This window comes from Conger conger, chromosome 17 (assembly GCF_963514075.1).
Source record: "Conger conger chromosome 17, fConCon1.1, whole genome shotgun sequence".
Classification (NCBI taxonomy): Eukaryota; Metazoa; Chordata; class Actinopteri; order Anguilliformes; family Congridae; genus Conger; species Conger conger.
The window spans coordinates 14,051,558-14,070,815 of NC_083776.1; the positions used below are offsets into that span (position 1 = coordinate 14,051,558).

Below are 19,258 nucleotides of genomic sequence, written 5' to 3' on the forward strand. Positions count from 1 at the left end.
AGTAAATTTGTTTTCAATGAACACCGATTTCAAACTTTTGGGAAAAAATGCTAAATTACCTTTCTCTGACCCTGCACATATGGCGTTGAATCCGACAACGCCTACCTTGCGCTCATAATTTTCTGGTGTACGACACTATTGGTCATACAAGTAAGGCCCGCCTTCCCTTATATGTCATTGGCTTGTGTTCTGACGTTGTATTATCCTATAGGTCAGCAACTACAACAATCTTAGTGACGTTTACGGGAAGGAGGTTGACAGTACCACTGTATGCATTGGAATGATACAATAGAGATAGATAGTAGACAGGGTAGGGTAGGGTAGACATGGAAACGGCTCAACAGTAAATAGGGACGTCAAATTAAAGCAATGAAAATCGCCACCGTGGCCTTCTATGGTTGTACCCTGGGGCTTTTGGCGATGGGGCTACGAGAGCTGCTGTCGGGGTTCGAGGAAAACAGATGCAGCATGACCTACATGTTTGAATACCCCGAATACCGGGTGAGTAGCTCGCTAGCAATCTACGCTTTAGGAGAAGCAAGGCTTTTTTCCTGATGAGTGAGCGTTCGAGACGCACTGATGCAAAACAACCACGGTGTTTTGATTGTGTTGTCTTGCTCTTGAACGAACACATCGCGCGAAAATTCCATTAGATCGCTAACAAGATTGCCGCCTAGCTAGTTTGCTTGCACTTCGTGTGCGTCGTGTTTTGGCACTTGGAACAAGCTTCGAAATAGCCTTCAACCTATCGTGTGGCCGCGTTGATCGCCTTCACATTATGTCATGATTTAATTATTTGTCAATCCAGCGATAATGTCACCACGCCCCATTCACAGAGTTATTGATGCTGAACTGGGTTTTCTTCAACAAGTGTAGCAAGCCACAATTTCTTACATGCCCCAAATACTTCCTGATCGCACCCTTTCTGGGGACAAATGTCATATTATTTGTAGTATCACGGCTTTTCCCGTCGTTCTGCTGAACATTTTTGTTCAGCTGGCCGTCTACACCGACTACGTGTGAAACTGCTTATAGGAGTTTGTAACTGGGCGTGTGTACCACTCAGCGCTTTCATGTGTCGTGTGTTTGATCTCCCATGTGTCGCGGGATCACACGTTCCCGGAATAAATCTGTTGATACCTGGTGAGGTGATTAATAAACCAGCAGTCTACCGCTCTCGGATCATCCATCATAACTGCACGTCTCTGTCCAGACATGAAATTGTGTCTCAGCCGATGTGCCCCCATGAGATTACTATGAAAAGGCGGTCCCTTTGACTATGGCCTGCTGCCTGGCTGCGTCCTGCCAGCTAAGAGGGTCACATGTTCCTTCTCGCAAAATTCATACTTTATTAATCATATTTTGCTATCTTTTGCAGGAGAAAATCGGTTTTCTCGGAAATGCATGACTCTTTTCCCATGCTGGAAATAGTCACTTTCACCTCTTGCATTTCACCTGGCCACATAATGTTAATTTTTCTAAATTAGGTCATTGTCATTGAGAGGGATTATTTACCTTCTGAAACCATGAAGGTAAATAACGAGCTATGCCCGTAATGAAGAATGCATGTCCCATAAACACAGTATGAATTTGGGTCTTTTATACTTCATGGCGTGCATAGCCATTTCAGACATAATCTGGTTTAAGAGGGTAATAATCCCTCAAAACACGATGAGTACCTCTACTCACCGTAAAAATCTGTGATTGCAATTGTGGTTGGAACAAAAAGCAGCTTATGCAGAGGGCCCCCAGGTCCAAGTTTTTAAAAACAACTGCATTATGGAATATTGTGTCCTCTGTACATGGGAGCGCTATTCCACTAGCCTGTCTCATGCCTTGTGTGTCTTTTCATTATAGCCTGCTATTTTTATGTCTGTCATTTGAGCTGCAGTCTACATTGTGTGGAGAAGTTACTTCCTGGAATGCTGGGGTGTACACAGGATTTTGTTTCCACCACTTACCTTGCGCTCAATTAGCTAATTAGCCGGGCACACTAACCAGCAGTTCACTCATAGATTAGACAGCAGGAAAATATTATGAAGAAATGTTGCTAAAATGTCACTTCACCCGGATGATTGGGCTAATTTGACCACAGTAGAAACTGAATGAATGCACAAATTCCAGAAAAAAGATAAAGATAACATCCCTGCTTCGTTACACCCCTGGTCAAGATAATCATAAGGGTGGGGTTATGGGATGGGTGTGGTGAAGGGGGTCACCTTACCTGTGAAATCATGTGACGTCAGCCCCCAGTTGTGTACAGTTTGGCATTAAGCAGACACTCCTTTTTCTACAGCTAGATATTGTCCTAAGATAGGGTAGCCAGTTTGGGCCAGTTGCCTGACCACAGGACTGAACTGCTGCCCTGTGTGTTTCTCTGCGTCCCCCTAGCGCGTGCAGCTGCCCCAGCGCGTGGCTCAGCGGTATCCGGGATACGGCCTCTACCTGTACGGAGAGGGCCTCTACGCCCGGGAGACCCGGGGCTTGAAGCTCAGTGGCGCCCCCGTCCTCTTTCTCCCCGGAAACGCGGGCAGCTACAAACAAGGTGAGAACCCCCAGCACCATCAAAACCCCCGCAGTGCCCCAAACCCAGCATGGCCTCTTCCTAACCTCTCTTCCTGGGTTTGAATCCCAGCCTGGGCCTTTCTGTGTTCAGTTTTCGTGTCTGTGTGTGGGTTTCCTCCCACAGTACAAAGACATGCATGTTAGGCTACTTGGGGGGCATTAACAGGGCATTGCTGCAAAAGAGCTTGCATGCTCAGTCAACTTGCCATGTATAAATAAAGGTTAATTAATAATAATCATAATCGACCGAGGGGGTGACCCTCAGTGACTGTAGACCAGTAGTAAAGCCAGCAGGCTCTCCAGGACCAGGAGTGAGGACCACTGCCATAGAGCATGGGCAATTATCTGGGCTTTTTTGCAATCTTTTCTTGACTAGTGTAGGAAGGAGGGCACCTGCAGAGACAACACTCTAAACATGTTTGTTTCACTCTCATCTGTCAAACCAGGCTCAGGTGACATCAAGGGTTTAAGGTCATTCGATTTGATGACTTGAAAATGTTACCACCCTTGTATCCTTTGAAATTATCTTTAGTAGCGGGAAATGAAACCCTGGTGGAAATTCAAGCTTGGTTCTAGTCTGGTTTTAAACTGGTTCCGCCTGGTTGTAAGCTGGTCCTGCTGGTTTTAAACTGGTTCCGCCTGGTTGTAAGCTGGTCCTGCTGGTTTTAAGCTCGTCCAGTTCGGTTTGGAGATGATCAAGCTGGCAACACAGTGGTTGAAATATTAACTATTCTGGCAAGACCATTAGTACAGACAAAAGAGCAGCACCAGATGGTATCTAGTTGGAGCAGAAACCGGTTGCAACTAAATTCAGCCTTAGGCTAGTAGTTCCAATTTCCACCAGGGAATAGGGAATCTATGAGCAAGTGAAAGTACTATAAGCTATATTTATTATCTCTATACAAAGTCTATGCCTTCCTAAAACATATTTACTTTTCTGCCGGTAGTGGGAGGCATGCTGAAGCAGCAAATGGAAAGTTGGACATAGTTCAGATAATGCGGCTGAATTGTACTTTTTGTATTTACGATCCAAAGGTCAAGAGCGTGTCTACCACCACACGCATTCGCAGACCTGACCACCAGGTGAACAGCCCTGGACTACAGTATCAGCAACATTGCTTAAAAACTGTACTTTGCGTGGCTGTAGCCTAAAGGAGCGGCACTTTGGCCTCAGTCCTAAACTGCTGTATTGGCTTTGTTTAATAATACAGTATGTGTATGCCTTCATTTTTGCTGGCTGAGTCATTCCATTTATAACATTTACTCTGACCTTGAACTGAGCTGGACAACTAGTATGAGGTTATGCAGAGTAATGTTCCTCTCATGGATCAATGCTTGGCACTGTGTGATTGACATCTTGCCATAAAGTGATGACATTTTTACAGATCATTGTCGGTTGCTGTTCGCACACAGTGATAGTACTGCTGGTATTTTATAAATAAATATAATTATTGTTGCAGTGATCACAGTGGTGTGTCCGGGGTTGCAACAAATTCTCAGCCTCATGCCCGGTCCTTGGCTGTTCTGTACAGGTTCTGTCTTTGCCATTTATGATGCTCTTTCCATCTGCATAATGTGTCTTAATAACCATGTGAAATAATACAATAATTAAGGAAGAATTATGAGAGAACTGAATTGCAAGAATGGCCCCACCCTCGCAGTCAGATGTATGCCAGTACTGGGTTTTGAGTGTAATTCTGTATCTGCATGCTGACACTCAAGCCGCATGCTAGACGGGAATGGGTTTGCATAGAACGGAGAAATAAGAATGCTTGCATCTGATCTGTGCGGTTTTGACCAAGCGTGCACGATTCCCCGTTCCCTTTCATTCAGCTCGCTCCCTGGGTTCGGTGGCCCTCCGGAAAGCAGAGGCCATGGAGAACAAGTTCCACCTGAACGTTTTCACCGTGGACTTCAACGAGGAGCTGGTGGCCCTGTACGGCGGGAGCCTGTACAAGCAGACGCGCTTCCTGCACGAGTGCATCAAGGCCATCCTGCGGCTGTACAAGGTCAGGTCACGCCACCACACAGGGGACGGGGTCAGGAGGTCAGGGGTCAATTAAAAAATTCAAAAGGTGGAGGAATGGTAAATGGTAAATGGTTGACATTCATATAGGTCCTTTATCCAAAGCGCTGGACAATTGATGCTTGTCATTCACCCATTCATACGCACACTCACATACCAATGGTGATTGACTGGCAACCCTCTGACTGACAGACGACTGCTCTTATAGCCTGAGCCTATGTTGCCAACATGATTGTTTAGAGCAGGGCCTGGCCATAAGACAAAGTTTTAGCCCCCCTGGAAATCGAGGACTCAAACGGATTACAGGCAGGTGGCATTTTATATCCATGGGAAAAGCCAGTTTAGCAGGTTTAATGTAACAGCTTGAAGGATTGTTTGAAAAGTCCTCTGCTGAATCTACATTTTTAGAATAAAAAAAAATTCCACAATTTGTGGCACAATGCACAATTGATTTGAATTCACAACAAATGGCACAATTGCAAGCACAGAGTGAATTCGAAACTACTTCCAGATCTATTATGCTAGAAGAAGTCAAGTTTTCTCGAGTCCTTAGCTAGGTTTTCAGTGAAGAGACACTTGCGGCAGGTGAATTTTACCACAAAGCTCAGTTGTGAAAATGGTTTGATCGTGCGGTATTCCGTACGGGCAGTGAACTGAAACTCCCGGGGTGGAAAGTGACCCTCAAGCACGTGAGGAGTTTGAGCCAAACCGATCACGCAGAGAACTGGCATAGACTGAACTGGAAATGCTTGAAACGGTTGAGCCCTCACCCACTAACTAACCGCCCGGTCCTCTGTCCCCCTTCAGAGCCAAGCCCAGCCCCCTCGGAGCGTGGTGCTGGTGGGGCACTCCATGGGCGGTGTGGTGGCCCGAGCCCTCTTCACCCTCCCCCGGTTCAGCCCCCAGCTGGTCAGCCTCATCCTGACCCAGGCGTCCCCCCACAGCGCCCCCGTGCTGCCCCTGGATGCCCAGCTGCTCGGTAACAGCACAAAATGGCTGCCTCGCGTGGAGGGCTTACATCACAGGCCTTTCTGTGCATTTAAACCCATGGAAGTTCGTACCATGTTGTGCTGAATTTGTCCTGATATCTATCTATCTTAGAAATGTCTTTTCCTTGACGTAATGTAAAGGCCTAGGTTGTGTGCAGTTTTTACACCGTTTACTGTGCGCCGCTCTGGATAAGAGCGCCTGCCAAGCAACTGTAATATAATATTATGTATTGTAATGTATTGTAATGTATTATAATGTAATTGTAATGTATTTCTCTAGTTCTCTAGTTAACGTCATTCACTACGTTATTCTCACTCATATTATTTAGTAACTTACAAATAATGAGGGGAAATAAGGAGGAAAGATTATTTTCTTAAATATGTAGTGAAGTATAGCTGAGTGTTGTCTCTTTCTCTGTGTCTCAGAGTTTTACTCTGCAGTGAGGGAGCGCTGGTACAGTGGCGCGGGGGACCTGCACAACGTGACGGTGCTGTCTGTCGGGGGCGGTTACCGTGACTACCAGGTGCGCTCAGGCCTGGCCACCCTGCCCTGTCCAGTGGGGGACCCCAACAAGCTCTCCCTAGTGGTATGTTTGGGTCACTGCGCCTCCCACTCTCTCATGGGTTAAGCTGATGTCACAGGGGCCATTTTGGATTCAGTGGCAAACAAACACCAATAATGCTCTCTCTCGCTTTGTCTCTGTAAGGTTACAGCTGTTCCCCGGACGTGGGTGTCAACGGACCACCTCTCCATTGTTTGGTAGGTGTTCCTGTGCCCACTGCTAAGGGGGTTGAATGGGGTCCAAGACAAGGGGGGCAAGGGATTGTGGGTGTGGGGTAAGCATCTTCCTGTTTTGCAGTAGAAACAAGCTGTGCAGTGCGTCACAAGGTTTGGGGAATCAAATGGATGAAGGTGCTCTGTAGCGGTCAGTTCCTGGGTGGCTGTTCCAGTGCCAAGGGTTTTAGGGATGGCTTCTAATCAACTGCTGACAATCACCGAGAGAGGTGGCAGACCCAATCAATTTTACGTGATATAACCAGATTTCTCTGATCTTCTTCACCAAATCGGGATCATTTGTGCTTAACCATTCGGCCTCACCAACGCATCTCAGTTTAAACCATCTAATTAGACAGTAATATTCACTGTGCCCTTTTTACAGTAAAAGGCGCCCCAGAATTCAGTTTAATGCTTAATGTTTAATGTTCTGGACCTTCCCCCAAAATGATGGGAAACTTCCAAAATAATTTTAGAGAAATGGTAGTTCATTGTTATTTTTGACGAAGTGCTGTTTTAATGTGTTGTGTGTTTATACGTGCATGTGTGGATGCGTGTTACAGGTGCAAGGAGCTGGTTCTTGCGACCGTCCGGGCATTTTTCGACCTCATCGACCCAAACACAAAACAGGTGAATTATGCAGTTTACTGTCACCCTTCACCTGTGTCGCTTACACAAATTAAGTATGAATGTGTCCATGTGTGTCTGTAGTTAACCCGTTCAGTCCCAAGAGTGTATTCTCGATCAAAATGCTATAATATTGTTTTGAGCCCCTATTAAAAACCCTGCTAAATTTTCTCAACTTTCTCAATCTTCTCAACCAAAGCCAAAACCCCTTTGGGATTTGGGTGGAGCCACTTAATATTGGGCTTGGGACTGAAAGGGTTCATTTGTATGAAATTGTATAATAGACAACCTGTGTGTATGGATGTATATCTGTAGTTTCCGGCACTTACCTGTCTCACCTGTGTGGTGATTGCACATGTGTCCGTTATCTGCGAGTTAACTGTGTGTGCATCTTCTATGTTCATGTTCCCTGTGTTAGCTGTGCACATCTTCTGTGTCACATCCCCTGGTGTTAGCTGTGCTCATCTCCTGTGTTCAGATCCCCTGGTGTTAGCTGTGCGTATCTCCTCAGTTCATAGATGACCCTGTGCAGAGAATGACCGTGTTGAGGCATCACTTCGTCAGGCACCCGGTGCGGCTGCTGGGCTTTCAGGAGGACGCTCACATCAGATTCCCCGGTCAGTATCCCGCAGGGGGTCCCAGGGGTCCGTGAACGGTCAGCATGCAGGCATTAACCGCCTTTCTGCCCCCAGGTCCTGCCGAGGCCTGGACCGAGGTCAACACGCTGCGGCTGGCCTACAGCAGCCCGAAGGTGCGACTCCCCGGCCTACTTTAGAGTCCAGTGTGCTAGACCGAGCGCCTCGCGTATTCTGAGTCCTGTGTGATTCTCTTTCAGGAGCCGCATGTGAAGTACTTCCTGTTCGCCCTCTCCAGTCGCAGGAAAGCCTACAGCCACTTCTACTGCCGGAACAGCAACCTGGTGAGTGAACAGCTTTACTCTCCTCTGACTGCTGATTGGCTGGATGAGTACCAGTGGGTTCCCTGGGTGGGGTGTGTACTGAGCGTGCTCTGTGCTCACAGGAGATGACCAGCTGGCTCTACGGCTGCACTCGTATGGAGGGCTCTGTGTGGTGAGTACTGCTCTTTCCTTAGCCCCACAATGCTCCAGGAGGGATTGTCCCCTCCTTAGTCTAATCAACTGTAAGTCTCTTTGGATAAAAGCGTCAGCTAAATAACTTAAATTATTTTATTATTATAAATGATAAAATGTTCTTATGTTATGGGACCAAGGTGATGTCTACTGAACCTGATTGTGACCCCTGACTGTGCTCTCTCTCAGTGTGCAGGGTGTAGATCTCTCCTGGGGAACTGAGCTGCTGCCAGCCTACAAGGTACATATCGGCTCTTAGACCCCTAACTCTGCTCTACCCAGAGACCTCCATAACACTATCCTACTCACATATACCCCCCATCAAGATGCTGCTCAACCCTACCCAGATACACTTTCTCTGAATATACTCAAATATGTTCTCCCTCAAGATACTCAGATACGATCTCCCTCCACATACCCAATCAAACCCCCAAATCCTGTCAATGGAACTTTCACTGTTGCGTGAGGCACAGATAGATCTGTGATGTGATTGGTCTGTCCATCTGTCACTCTTCCCTCCCCCAGGCAATTACAGTGAAGCTCAGTGATCTGTCGTCCATCTCTCACCTGGTCATTGGTGCGTCCAACCTCAGTGGGAGACAGGTACCGCCCCTCTACCCCTCCACTTCTTTTCCACTGAAAACCTGTTCTCAGGGTTCTGGTTGCTTTCAAGTAGGTTTAGGGGAGGTAGGACATTTGTTTTGTCTTTTTTTCCCCTGCTTTGTAAGAGGGTAATGGTAAATGGTAAATAGACTGCATTTATGTATATAGCAGTTTTATCCAAAGCGCTTTCCAATGAATGCCTCTCATTCACCCATTCACACACACCAATGGTGAAAGGCTGCCATGCAAGGTACCAATACACTCATTGGGAGCAATTTGGGGTGAGGCGTCTTGCTAAGGGACACGTCAACGCACCCAAAACCGGCAACCCTCCGATGACCACTCACATTACGGATTTCTAACTCTGATAGTGTTGCCTTCATTCTGTGGTGTGTTTGTCACAGTTCAGCGTGGAGTGCGAGTGGCTGATCCTGGAGTCTCGGACCGTGACCGTGCCCGTCCCTCATGTGCTGTCCTTCGGTGAGTGAGAGGAGTCATCGGAATACTCCAACCACTTCTCAAACTGAAATGGCCTTACTTTGTGGATGAGAGAACATAGGGTGTATAGCGAGTTTAAGTGTGTGCTCGTGTGCTGACTTGAGTACATTTCTCTGTCATGTTCAGGGTTGACGGTCAGTGATGTCACTTTGAGCTCCTCTGGGCTGTTTCACAACATTCAGCTGCAGCACTTCCACCAGGTAGTCTCTCTTTCTTACTTTCTCCCTCTTCCTCTCTTACTCTTTATCTCTCTATCCCTTTCTGTGTCCTTCTGTAAATGTGCTGTTGTGTGTTGGCAGGTCTATCAGGCTTTCAGGATCACCATCATGGGCCAGTGCAAAACTGCAAAAGGTGAGCAGTAGTGTCATCTCCCAACCTTGCCTGAGTCAGTAGTTTCCTGTCTGAGGACCTCATTAACCAGCTGTGTGTCAGTAGTTTCCTCTGCAGACCTCATTCACCAGCTGTGTATCAGTAGTTTCCTCTCTGCAGACCTCATTCACCAGCTGTGTGTCAGTAGTTTCCTCTCTGCAGACCTCATTCACCAGCAGTATCAGTAGTTTCCTCTATCTATATACTTATCTCTTTTTCTCATTCTGTTACTCTGTACAGACAGACTGCCCAGTGTGTACAGACTGACAGTGCCGTGGTTCAGAGAGGACTCCTTCAGTACAGCTAGGTGAGATCTGTATGTCTGTACATCTAACTGTCTGTCAGATTTTTTCCCCCCTCTTGATGTTGTCGTTCGAGGCGTTTTCCTTGATGACGTTCTCTGTCTCTCAGCTTACCCTCAGTCACAGAAATCCCTGCCATGCTGCACACCAGTCGCCCTGGCAACACATCCAGCGCCCTGCTTCAGCTCCACACTGCCCCCAACTGCCAGTACAAGGTAAGCGCATTTACCGCTTCTCCCACCGTACTGCTTTCTGATTGAGTCACAGTCAGTGACTGGGTTTTAATGAGTCCTCTCTCCGTCCCTATCCCTCTCTCTCCCTCTCTCTCCCTCTCTCTCCCTATCCCTCCCTCTCTTTCCCTCTCTCCAGATCCTAGTGAGGACCTCCTTCCCCAAGGTGCTGGGACAGGTAAGACCTGTGGGTGTTGAAGGAAAACCTCAGCAGCTTCATACATTCAGACCTGAAGGACCTGAAGGATGTGAATCATAGACAGTGGGAAGTCATTGGTGTGAGATGTGCTGGACAACTAATAACACACTGACTATGTTGTGTGTGTCTGTGTGTGGGTCTGTCTGTCTGTTTGTCTGTGTGTGTTGTGTGTGTCTGTGTGTGGGTCTGTCTGTGTGTGTGTGTGTGTGTGTGTGTGTGTGTGTCTGTGTGTGGATCTGTCTGTTTGTCTGTGTGTGTGTGTGTGTGTGTGTGTGTGTGTGTGGGTCTGTCTGTCTGTTTGTCTGTGTGTGTGAGTGTGTGTGTGTGTGTGTTGTGTGTGTGTGTGTTGTTGTTGTTGTGTGTGTGTGTGTGTGTGTGTGTGTGTTGTTGTGTGTGTGTGTGTGTGTGTGTGCAGGTCCTGAGGTTCTGTGGTTCCACCCTACCTGTCTACACTGCAGTGGGGCTTCTGCTGGCTTTAGAGGGACAGCTGAAGGCCCTCTTAAGGACTGGTGAGTGGTGCACTCTGTGTTTGTATGAACACTGTATGTGTGTGTTTTTGTGCATGTGTGCTTCTGTGTAACACTATATGCGGAATCTCTTCAGGTTTAGTAAAATTAGACTTTTACAACATGGGATTCTTCAGGTTGAGTTCTGTTAGCAGAACGAGGGGTAGATTTTGTGCAGACATTAAAATTATTTCTGCACAGAGAGTGGTCATTCTGTGGAATAGCTTGCCAGGACATGTAGTGGAGGCAGAAATGCTGGCGTTTTTACAAAACCAGACTTGATACGGTGGTAGATAAAACTTCTACCTAGCTTTTAGGTAAACTAAGCATGACTTACACTTTAGTGGTAGGAAAGGCGTGCATTGGGCTGAATGGGCTGGGCTATTCTAATGATTATGTTGTGCTATGTTATCCTATGTTATCTTATGCTATGCTATGCTATGTTATGTTTCGTGTGAGTTAGCGAGTGACAAACTGCCTCCCTGCAGGACATCTAGTGAAGATGAGTGAGGCTGTGGGTGGGGTTGCCCTTCCCCTTAAGGTGGAGCTACCTGTCTACCTGCTACACCTGCTGCTCAGGTGAGTCTCACACACCTGCACTCACCGCTCTTCTTACAGAGCTGCCTATGACTGCCACCTGTTTCTGAACCTCTCTCACCCAAAATACTATCATTGGAGTCTGCGACAGAATCGTTTGAATGACATGTAAAATCGCAGTTAGATTATACATGTCGGAAAATGGTGTGTTTGAGCACGGTGTTGAAGAAATAGAATTGAGTCCCTGTCTCTTGCTTGCTGTTTTAGGCTCCGCTGGTTCCAGGAGGGTTGGACGGCTCTCTGGCTCCCCCCTGTGGACGGCTTGCCTCTGTCGTCGCTGGACGCCAGCGGCGGGGATGCGGAGCCCTCCGATTGGCCGGCCCCCGAGGAGGAGTGGACCCGCCTGCTGTCGCTGGTCCTGTGCCTGCTGGGGGCCACCGTGGCCTTCTGGGGCAGCACCCTGCTCGAGCTCTTCCTCCGCCTCTGCTCCCTGCTCCTGGCCCCACTGCACAGGTGATGTCATCACCCTGCGCCGCGCTGTGACCTCATCACCCTGCGCCTCGCAGGTTCTCTTTAGCCTGCAAACGCACTCGAGATGCAGCATTCGGCTCTGTTAGCCAGCTGAATTAGGAAGTGCCTCACATCCTGCTTATTTTCTTGAGTTTGTGCTCATGTATCGGGGTTAGTTCACGAGTAAAAGCACAGTGAAGTGCAGGTTACCGCAACAATGCTCCCTGATGATATAACCCTCAAATTCAAAAGAACGTTGTTGACCTTGGTTCGGGGTGATTTCGTCGTTAGCTGACTGGTAACGTGTTTGTGTAAGAAATATTTGAACAGGTGAGAGGCTGTGGTTCAGACCCTAACCCCCCCCCGTTCTGTCCGCACGCCCCTCCAGGCCCAGCGCGTCCCGGGACGGCGGCACCCTGCACCCCTGGCTCCAGCTGCTGCTCGTCCCCTCCCTCTGTCTGCTGGGCTGGGCCACGTGCGGAGCCCTGGCCCTCACCTGCGCCTTCCTGCTCTACCTGTACCGGGTGAGTCTGGCCATCCCGCAGTGCACCAGAGGGCCGTGGGGTCCAGTCTCAGGTCGGGACGGGATGGGAGAGGCTCTTTTGGGATGGTAAACGTGATGCCCTGTGAATAGGGTGACAGGAACCATGAGTGTGGAGACTGTGGAGTGTGCACTGACACACATAATCAGTAATAGCGTTGCCCTAGACTGTGCCTTCACATACAGCAAGGCCTAGAGAGCATTTACTCAGCAGACATTGGTGTGACCTTCAGATGCCTTACTGTGTGTGTGTGTGCGTGCGTGCGTGTGCGTTTCTCTTTGAACAGGTGCTTCGGCTGCAGATGTCGAAGAGGACGCTGAAGAACGTTCTGAACCTGGTAAGTATGATATGAAGGCAGTGAGGTCTATACATGCGCTATAAACGTGGTTCCCAACAGTTTTCAGCCTGTGGACTGGAGTCTCAAAGCTTCAGGGACTGGCAGATATTGTAAGGTCAACAACATCATGCATTTTATTATTATGGCAGTTCAGGAACTGGTGCCGGTCAATGGACTGGTGTTTGTTAGCCACGACTGGGGTACATGCTCTATGGCCCTGTGGGTGTCCTGTGTTTGTTTCATCACTTTGATATCAAACTCTACTAGCATTAGCAACACGTTCAATTCCATATTATCAGTTCCTGCTGGCAGATTACATTTTCCTGTCTTGCACTGTGTTACCCAGGCTCCCCAGCAGCAGAACGGAGAGAAAGAGAAGGAGTCGGGGGATGCTGAGGGCCAGAACCACTTGAAGGAATGTAATGGCGCCCCCGTGCTGTCGGAGTCGGTGCTGCAGGAGGTGACTGATGACCTGCAGCTGCACCTGAGTCTGTCAGCTCTACTGACTCTGCCCCTGATACTGAGTGCTCCCTCCCTGCTGCACTGGGCCCGCAGCCTGAGGTACACACACATACATACATACCGCACATATACATACACACACACACATACATACCGCACATATACACACACACACACACACATATCGCACGCATACACATGCATGCATGCATGCACGCACACACAGACGCTCTACTCTCTCTCACACACACACACACACACACACACACATATCGCACGCACACACAGACGCTCTACTCTCTCTCACACACACACACACACACATATCGCACGCATACACAGACGCTCTACTCTCTCACACACACACACACACACACACACACACACACACACACTCTGAACACAGACTGTTGTTCTGCTCTGCAGGTATTCTGTGCGGTTGGATCCTGACCCCTGCTGGCCGTTTGCACTCCCTGTGCTCACCTCCACTATTCTGTTAATCAACTGCAACACACTGACACTGCGCCACAGGTACAGCAGCCCGTCTGTGTGACTGCCTGTGTCTGTCTGTCTCTCACTGTGTCTGTCTGTCTGTGTGACTGCCAGTGTCTGTCTGTCTGTCTCTGTCTGTCTGTCTGTCTCTCACTCTATCTGTGTGACTGCCTGTGTCTGTCTGTCTCTCTCTGTCTGTCTGTCTCGGTCTGTTTGTCTGATTTCACGAATGATCAGCTCATTGGCACATGTGCCATAATGATGGGATCAGGATGAACTGTTGGAGCTGTGTTTGTATGTGTGTGTATGTGTGTGTATGTGTGTGTGTGTGTGTGTGTGTGTGTGTGTGTGTGTGTGTGTGTGTGTATGTGTGTGTGCGCACTCATGTCTCTGTGTGTTTCACAGCAAACTCCTCGCCCTGACCTCCCACGTCCTGCTGCCCCTGTGCATCGTCATGGTGACCATCTCCATGCTGCACCTGTACCGCGTGACTCACTTCCTGTGCGTGCCACTCGGCCTGCTGGTCCTGGCCTGCCGCCTGTGAAGCCCCACCTCCCGCACCTCACAGGCTCCGCCTCCAGGGACAGGGTCAGGGGGGCGGGGCGGGACCCACCCCCACCCGCCACGATTCTCTGTGGAGGACAACATCAGTCTCTGTGGAGTAAACCCCCCCCCCCTCCACCTGCCCGGTCTCATGATGTCACACCTGGGGATTCCCGACAGGGTATTACTATTGTTGTATATTAATTTCTCTATTCCAATATCACATTGTTATTGGTATCGTGACGTGGTTGTGTTATGGTAATAGTCTGGTTGATTAGGGGAGGCTTCAGCGTCTCTCTCTCTCTGTAACCCCCTACCTGTGACCCAGCACTGCCATCCTAACCAGACGATTCATCGCTGTCACTGCAGATGCTCTACACACAAACCAGATGGTCAGCTCCTGTCTCTCTCTACTTCCATCTCCAGTGAGGTTCTGGCTGGTAACAGGGGGTTGTTCTGTCATCTGCCTTGCTGTGGTAGCTGTGGATGTTCTAAGAGTAGACGTGTCCACCACTAACACTCATAATGGACCAGCCACTCAAAACACTCGCTGCTTCAGCAATGGTGTGGACACAACTTTAATTGTGGAAAAATATGGAGCTGACCATCTGGCTGCTGTAGACGGTCTGTGCTGTCTCCTCAGTGGCCAAACACTCTTAGCCTTAAGCAATCATCAATCCTCAAAGCAGCAGAACGGAAACAGTTGGGATCTTTGGCTGCATTGTACCAGGTGACTTCAGAACCAGGAAGTACAGAAAGAACCAGAAGGTGCGCCTGTCTGATACCCACAATCCACCTGCCCCCCTGCCTCCCTGCACATCCTAAAACAAGCACAGATACGGCAAACTCGCCGGGTCCGATTGTCGAGTGGAAAGCTTTGTGACGTGCTGAATGCATGGAAGATGTTTTGTGTCTGTTCTGATGTCCTTACAACTCGCCCTGACCTGCCTTTTACCTGGAAGGGGTGTCCGTCACTCTCCGAGCGAGCAGGTCACTGCCTCGCCTCGCAGCCAATGGGATGAGCCTGACAGATTTGTTTAAAATGGCCAACTTGTTTGTTAGGTGGGCGCCAGCTCCAGTTCTCTCTCCGCTCTCTAACCTCCCTGTGATGACCTACAGGGAGGGGTACATCACGCCCTGCAGCTACTGTCTGCTCACACTGCACTACAGGGGCAACGTTGAACCCTTCCATCAGACCAACACACTGTCCTGCTTTCTGTGGATTGGTTCATCGGTTTTGGCAACTCCCTTCGTCTGTCAGAATTCAAAGAAACCTTTGACACACTGCATGGTAAAGTGTTTCAGATTCAAGAGAGGAAAAGCCCCCACACGTCAGTAGAGAAGTTGCTACTGCCACTTTCCCATCATTGTGTTGGAAACCGTGAGCTGAACGGCTGAGACATTGTGAATTTGGTTATAAATTTGGCCTCAAAGGCATTTACTAGGTGCAATATATTGGCATTTCTTGCACAGTTTATTTTTCTTGCGCCCTGAATTGTAAGTTTGACTTGGATGAGGGGTCTGCAGGGTGTGCAGGTGTTCATTGTTACTCAGCACTTAACTGACCAATCAGAGCAGGTAATTGCGCAGTTCACTTCTCTTCCAGGATTTCTTGGGTCTGAAAAGGTTGTCAATTTTTGGGTGAAATTTGTGCCAGGTCAAAAATGAATAGTACTGAGTCAGATGTACAATTAAGGTCACAACTCTTGCGTTCTGTGTGTGTGTGCGTGTGTGTGTGTGTGAGAGTGTGCATGAGACCCACCTGAACAGCTGTTGTCATGCTCCGAAGCCGTGCCTGCTACCTCACTCCCTCATGGCCACCAGAGGGCACAACACTATCCCGGTCCCCTGGAATCGCCCAGCCCTTTACTTTTAGAAGAAGTCCCTTGTGTTCTTGGCAATCAGTGGCTTAGTAACAGTAACTCGGTAGACTATTGCAGTTCTTTGTCTCTGTATGCCCAAAAACCTAGCTTTTTGTGCTGTGCTATGGCAAAGTGTTCACAGGTCTTTTTTTTCCGACTCCTTGAATTTCACCCCCATCCCCCTCCACAGTTCCCTTTAGAGTAAACCCAGCCTGAAGCAGCCTGAATAAACGAGTCACTGCAGCCTGAACGACTCGCAGCAGCGCCCCCTCTGGCTGAAAGCTGAACTCACCGTATTGAACCGTGCACTTTTATTTTCCCCTACGCTTCACTCCGGTTTGTCCGTTTTGCTGCAGCTGTGTATGTAGGCGGGTGGGGGATGGGGGGGGTTGCCTCGATCGGGTGGAGCATGAGATGTGCACTCCCTCTGAATGTGTGTACTACAGGGAGTATGAGGTTCGAGTATGAGGACGAGAGACAGGAAAATGTACGGTACGCAGTGTGCGACCTGCGTGTGCTCTCCTGCGGCTAGGCTCTCTGGGCAGGACCTGCGTCCAGCAAGTGGGGACTGCGCAGATATCTGAAAAATAGAACAACCTCATGTCAGCTCAGCTAGCCGCAATTACCACCTCTCTTCTGCCCACTGCTGGCTCTCTCCGAGGCCTGGCGGAAAGTCCACCCCCCGGCTAAGCGTTTTGTTGTTGTGCGTTACCTGGGACCTAAACCAGGCTGGACTGAGGCTGCACAAGAGCGCCCCCTATCCCCTGTTCCATCCTCCCTCCCAGATTTCACTGCTCGTGCCTTCATGCAGAAATGCCCCCCCACCCCCACCGCTTCCATTCATATTTTCACTTGCTGGGCTGAGGAGTGTATCGCTCTGTTTCAGCTGTATCGTAGGCCCGGCCTGTAGACGCTGAGTGTTTGGCTCCCTATAACACAGTGGTGGACAGCAAGGGCCAATCCGCTTCAGGATTTTGTGCCAACTTCTGCTATTAATGATTTAATTAGTATTTTTAATTTAATTTAAATTTAATTTGTATATGCATCAGCTTAGATTTTACTGTGCTCAACTACAGGAGTGAACCAACATAATTTATAGAGCTGTCAGAAAAATAAATGAAAGTAATTGGTTGGAACAAAAACCAGCTTGCAGACCGGAGTTTGCACCACGCTATACTGTCATAGCCCCTCTCCATTTCTGGCATTTCTGCTTCTCCTGGAACTCCTAGGTTGCTAGGGTGACGCACACATACACACCTCTGACACAGGTCTGTGTCTCCTGCACTGTGATTGTACCTGCACCTGTGTGCGTGTGCGTGTGAGGCTATGTATGTGTGTGTGTGTGTGTTTGTGTCTGTCTCTGTGTGCATTTACGTATGGTGCAGTTCCCGTGGGTTGACTTGTACGGACCCTGCCTCTGACCAAATGTTAATTGTGAACAACTTTGTACAGGCCGAACATTGTCTTAATTTAAAAAAAAGATATGAAGTAATTTTGAAAAATAACACAAAAAAAACACACACAATGAAATGTTTTATATTGATATGATTGTGGTTTATATCAGTGCTCAATGTAACTGTGCTGTGATGTAGGAGAGTTGTTTACCAGCTGTTATCAAATGTTGAAATTTATGCTAACTTAGAGTGCTTCTGACCAGTATGTGTTGTTTGTGGCATAGTTACCATTAAGTCCAAATGAAGTCTGCCCAAGCAAAGTCACATATCTGGTCTGGCTGCACCTTGAACTCCAGCCTTGCTCTACATCGAGCTACGGATACACCCAAATGTATGAGCGACATGAAGGAACATTTATTTGATTTTCAGGAACAAAAGAAAAAGAAAATGGATGGTCTCTGGTAGCTCCACATTGTGAATATGACTTCCATTTGCTGGCTGTCTACACTGTTCATTTAGTGTGCTAGGAAATTATTGCTTATTGACTGTGTTGGAGTAATACTGTAAGTGCGCAGAAGGCACATTTGGTCTCCTGTGAATGCCTTTTTTCACTGATCTGTGTTCAGTGGTGTCTGTAGTACAAGCACACGTCGCCATCAGCCCAGCTGAGGGCCTATTTTAGCGCTATACCCTAAACAGGACCAGAGGGTTTAGTTTTATTTCTTCTCCTCAGCTTTTTTGAACTCTGATTTGAATCTTACCAGCCTGGTCCTGTTGGGGTTGCGTTGTAGTTGTAGCGTGAAAAATGTCCCTATTTTTGCGCTTGAGATTAAATGTCTATAAATGCCTAATAGTTTCAATGCTGTAACTGTTTTTGGTTGTTTTTTTTTGACCTGAGAATCTACCTAACAATAAATCGTAACTGTCCTCCTATCTTCTTAAGAGCCAATTAGTGAGGTTTTCTACGTGTTAATTCATTTCCTAATTTGTGTGTGGAGATGGTCGGAGTACTTTTAGGTCTTAATGCACATGTGACCACAGCAGTTCCAAAAGCAGGCTGTCATCACGATTGCCAGACTGGGGGAATTTACACCATGTTAACTTGGAGAAATTAACTGGAGATATTTCACAGTAAAAGGCTATGGGTGTCATGGTAGATGGGGGAAATGGGGGAAATTTCAGAAGCAAGTCAATTTAAGACTCGTTTCAATTCACCTTCTGAACTGTTTTCATTAACCTGCTTTGGTCACAAGTCACCTTCTGTTTGAGCAGAAACCATTTGATTTATCTGCTTTAAGGACACATAACAAAGACATGTGCTCAGTTCTCAGGTGTAAAGCATTGTTACTAAAGAAGATGTTGTGAGGTGGTGGTGTTTATTTTTTCATTTCACAGTTTTTAAAATACTGGGTTTTTTTTAGTTGAAAATTTGTGCAATTTGTGCGCACTATTGTGGTTCCAATGAGAGTACAAATAAATTAAAGAAATAAGCTGTCTGTCCTTGTGTTTTATTTGTGAAACTTGGAACAAACCCCTCAAAATGACACTGAAAAGGTCACAGTATGTGCAGTTTATAGAGCTGAACTTGTTTGGCCTGATACCCTGTTATGAAAACATTTCCAAGTTAACACATGATGGCATACATTTCACTATCGCAACTCTATAGAGATCCCAATAGTCCTGGATAAGACCTTTGACCCGTATTTCCCTATGTCCTGTCATCCCTCGTGGAACAACTATAACTATTATGATGACCTTGAAAAAACAAATCGCTAGATGGCACTCTTCTGAATAACCCAC

At 47.8% G+C, this 19,258-nt stretch overlaps 1 protein-coding gene across 1 annotated transcript; it reads left to right on the forward strand.

Annotated features, from left to right (window-relative positions):
• The first annotated feature begins 314 nt into the window (after window positions 1-314).
• pgap1 (post-GPI attachment to proteins inositol deacylase 1) lies at window positions 315-18,948 on the forward strand. The gene is made up of 27 exons (XM_061226832.1): window positions 315-501; window positions 2,392-2,545; window positions 4,399-4,574; window positions 5,399-5,570; window positions 6,007-6,167; window positions 6,288-6,340; window positions 6,919-6,985; window positions 7,494-7,599; window positions 7,675-7,733; window positions 7,818-7,901; window positions 8,003-8,052; window positions 8,262-8,313; window positions 8,598-8,675; window positions 9,080-9,155; window positions 9,300-9,373; window positions 9,473-9,524; window positions 9,783-9,849; window positions 9,954-10,059; window positions 10,214-10,252; window positions 10,689-10,782; window positions 11,268-11,358; window positions 11,584-11,829; window positions 12,215-12,350; window positions 12,655-12,705; window positions 13,052-13,266; window positions 13,594-13,698; window positions 14,065-18,948. Exons 1-27 carry the CDS (start codon window positions 370-372, stop codon window positions 14,201-14,203), a joined length of 2,835 nt encoding a protein of 944 aa, XP_061082816.1. The 5' UTR covers window positions 315-369; the 3' UTR covers window positions 14,204-18,948.
• Window positions 18,949-19,258: the final 310 nt, after the last annotated feature.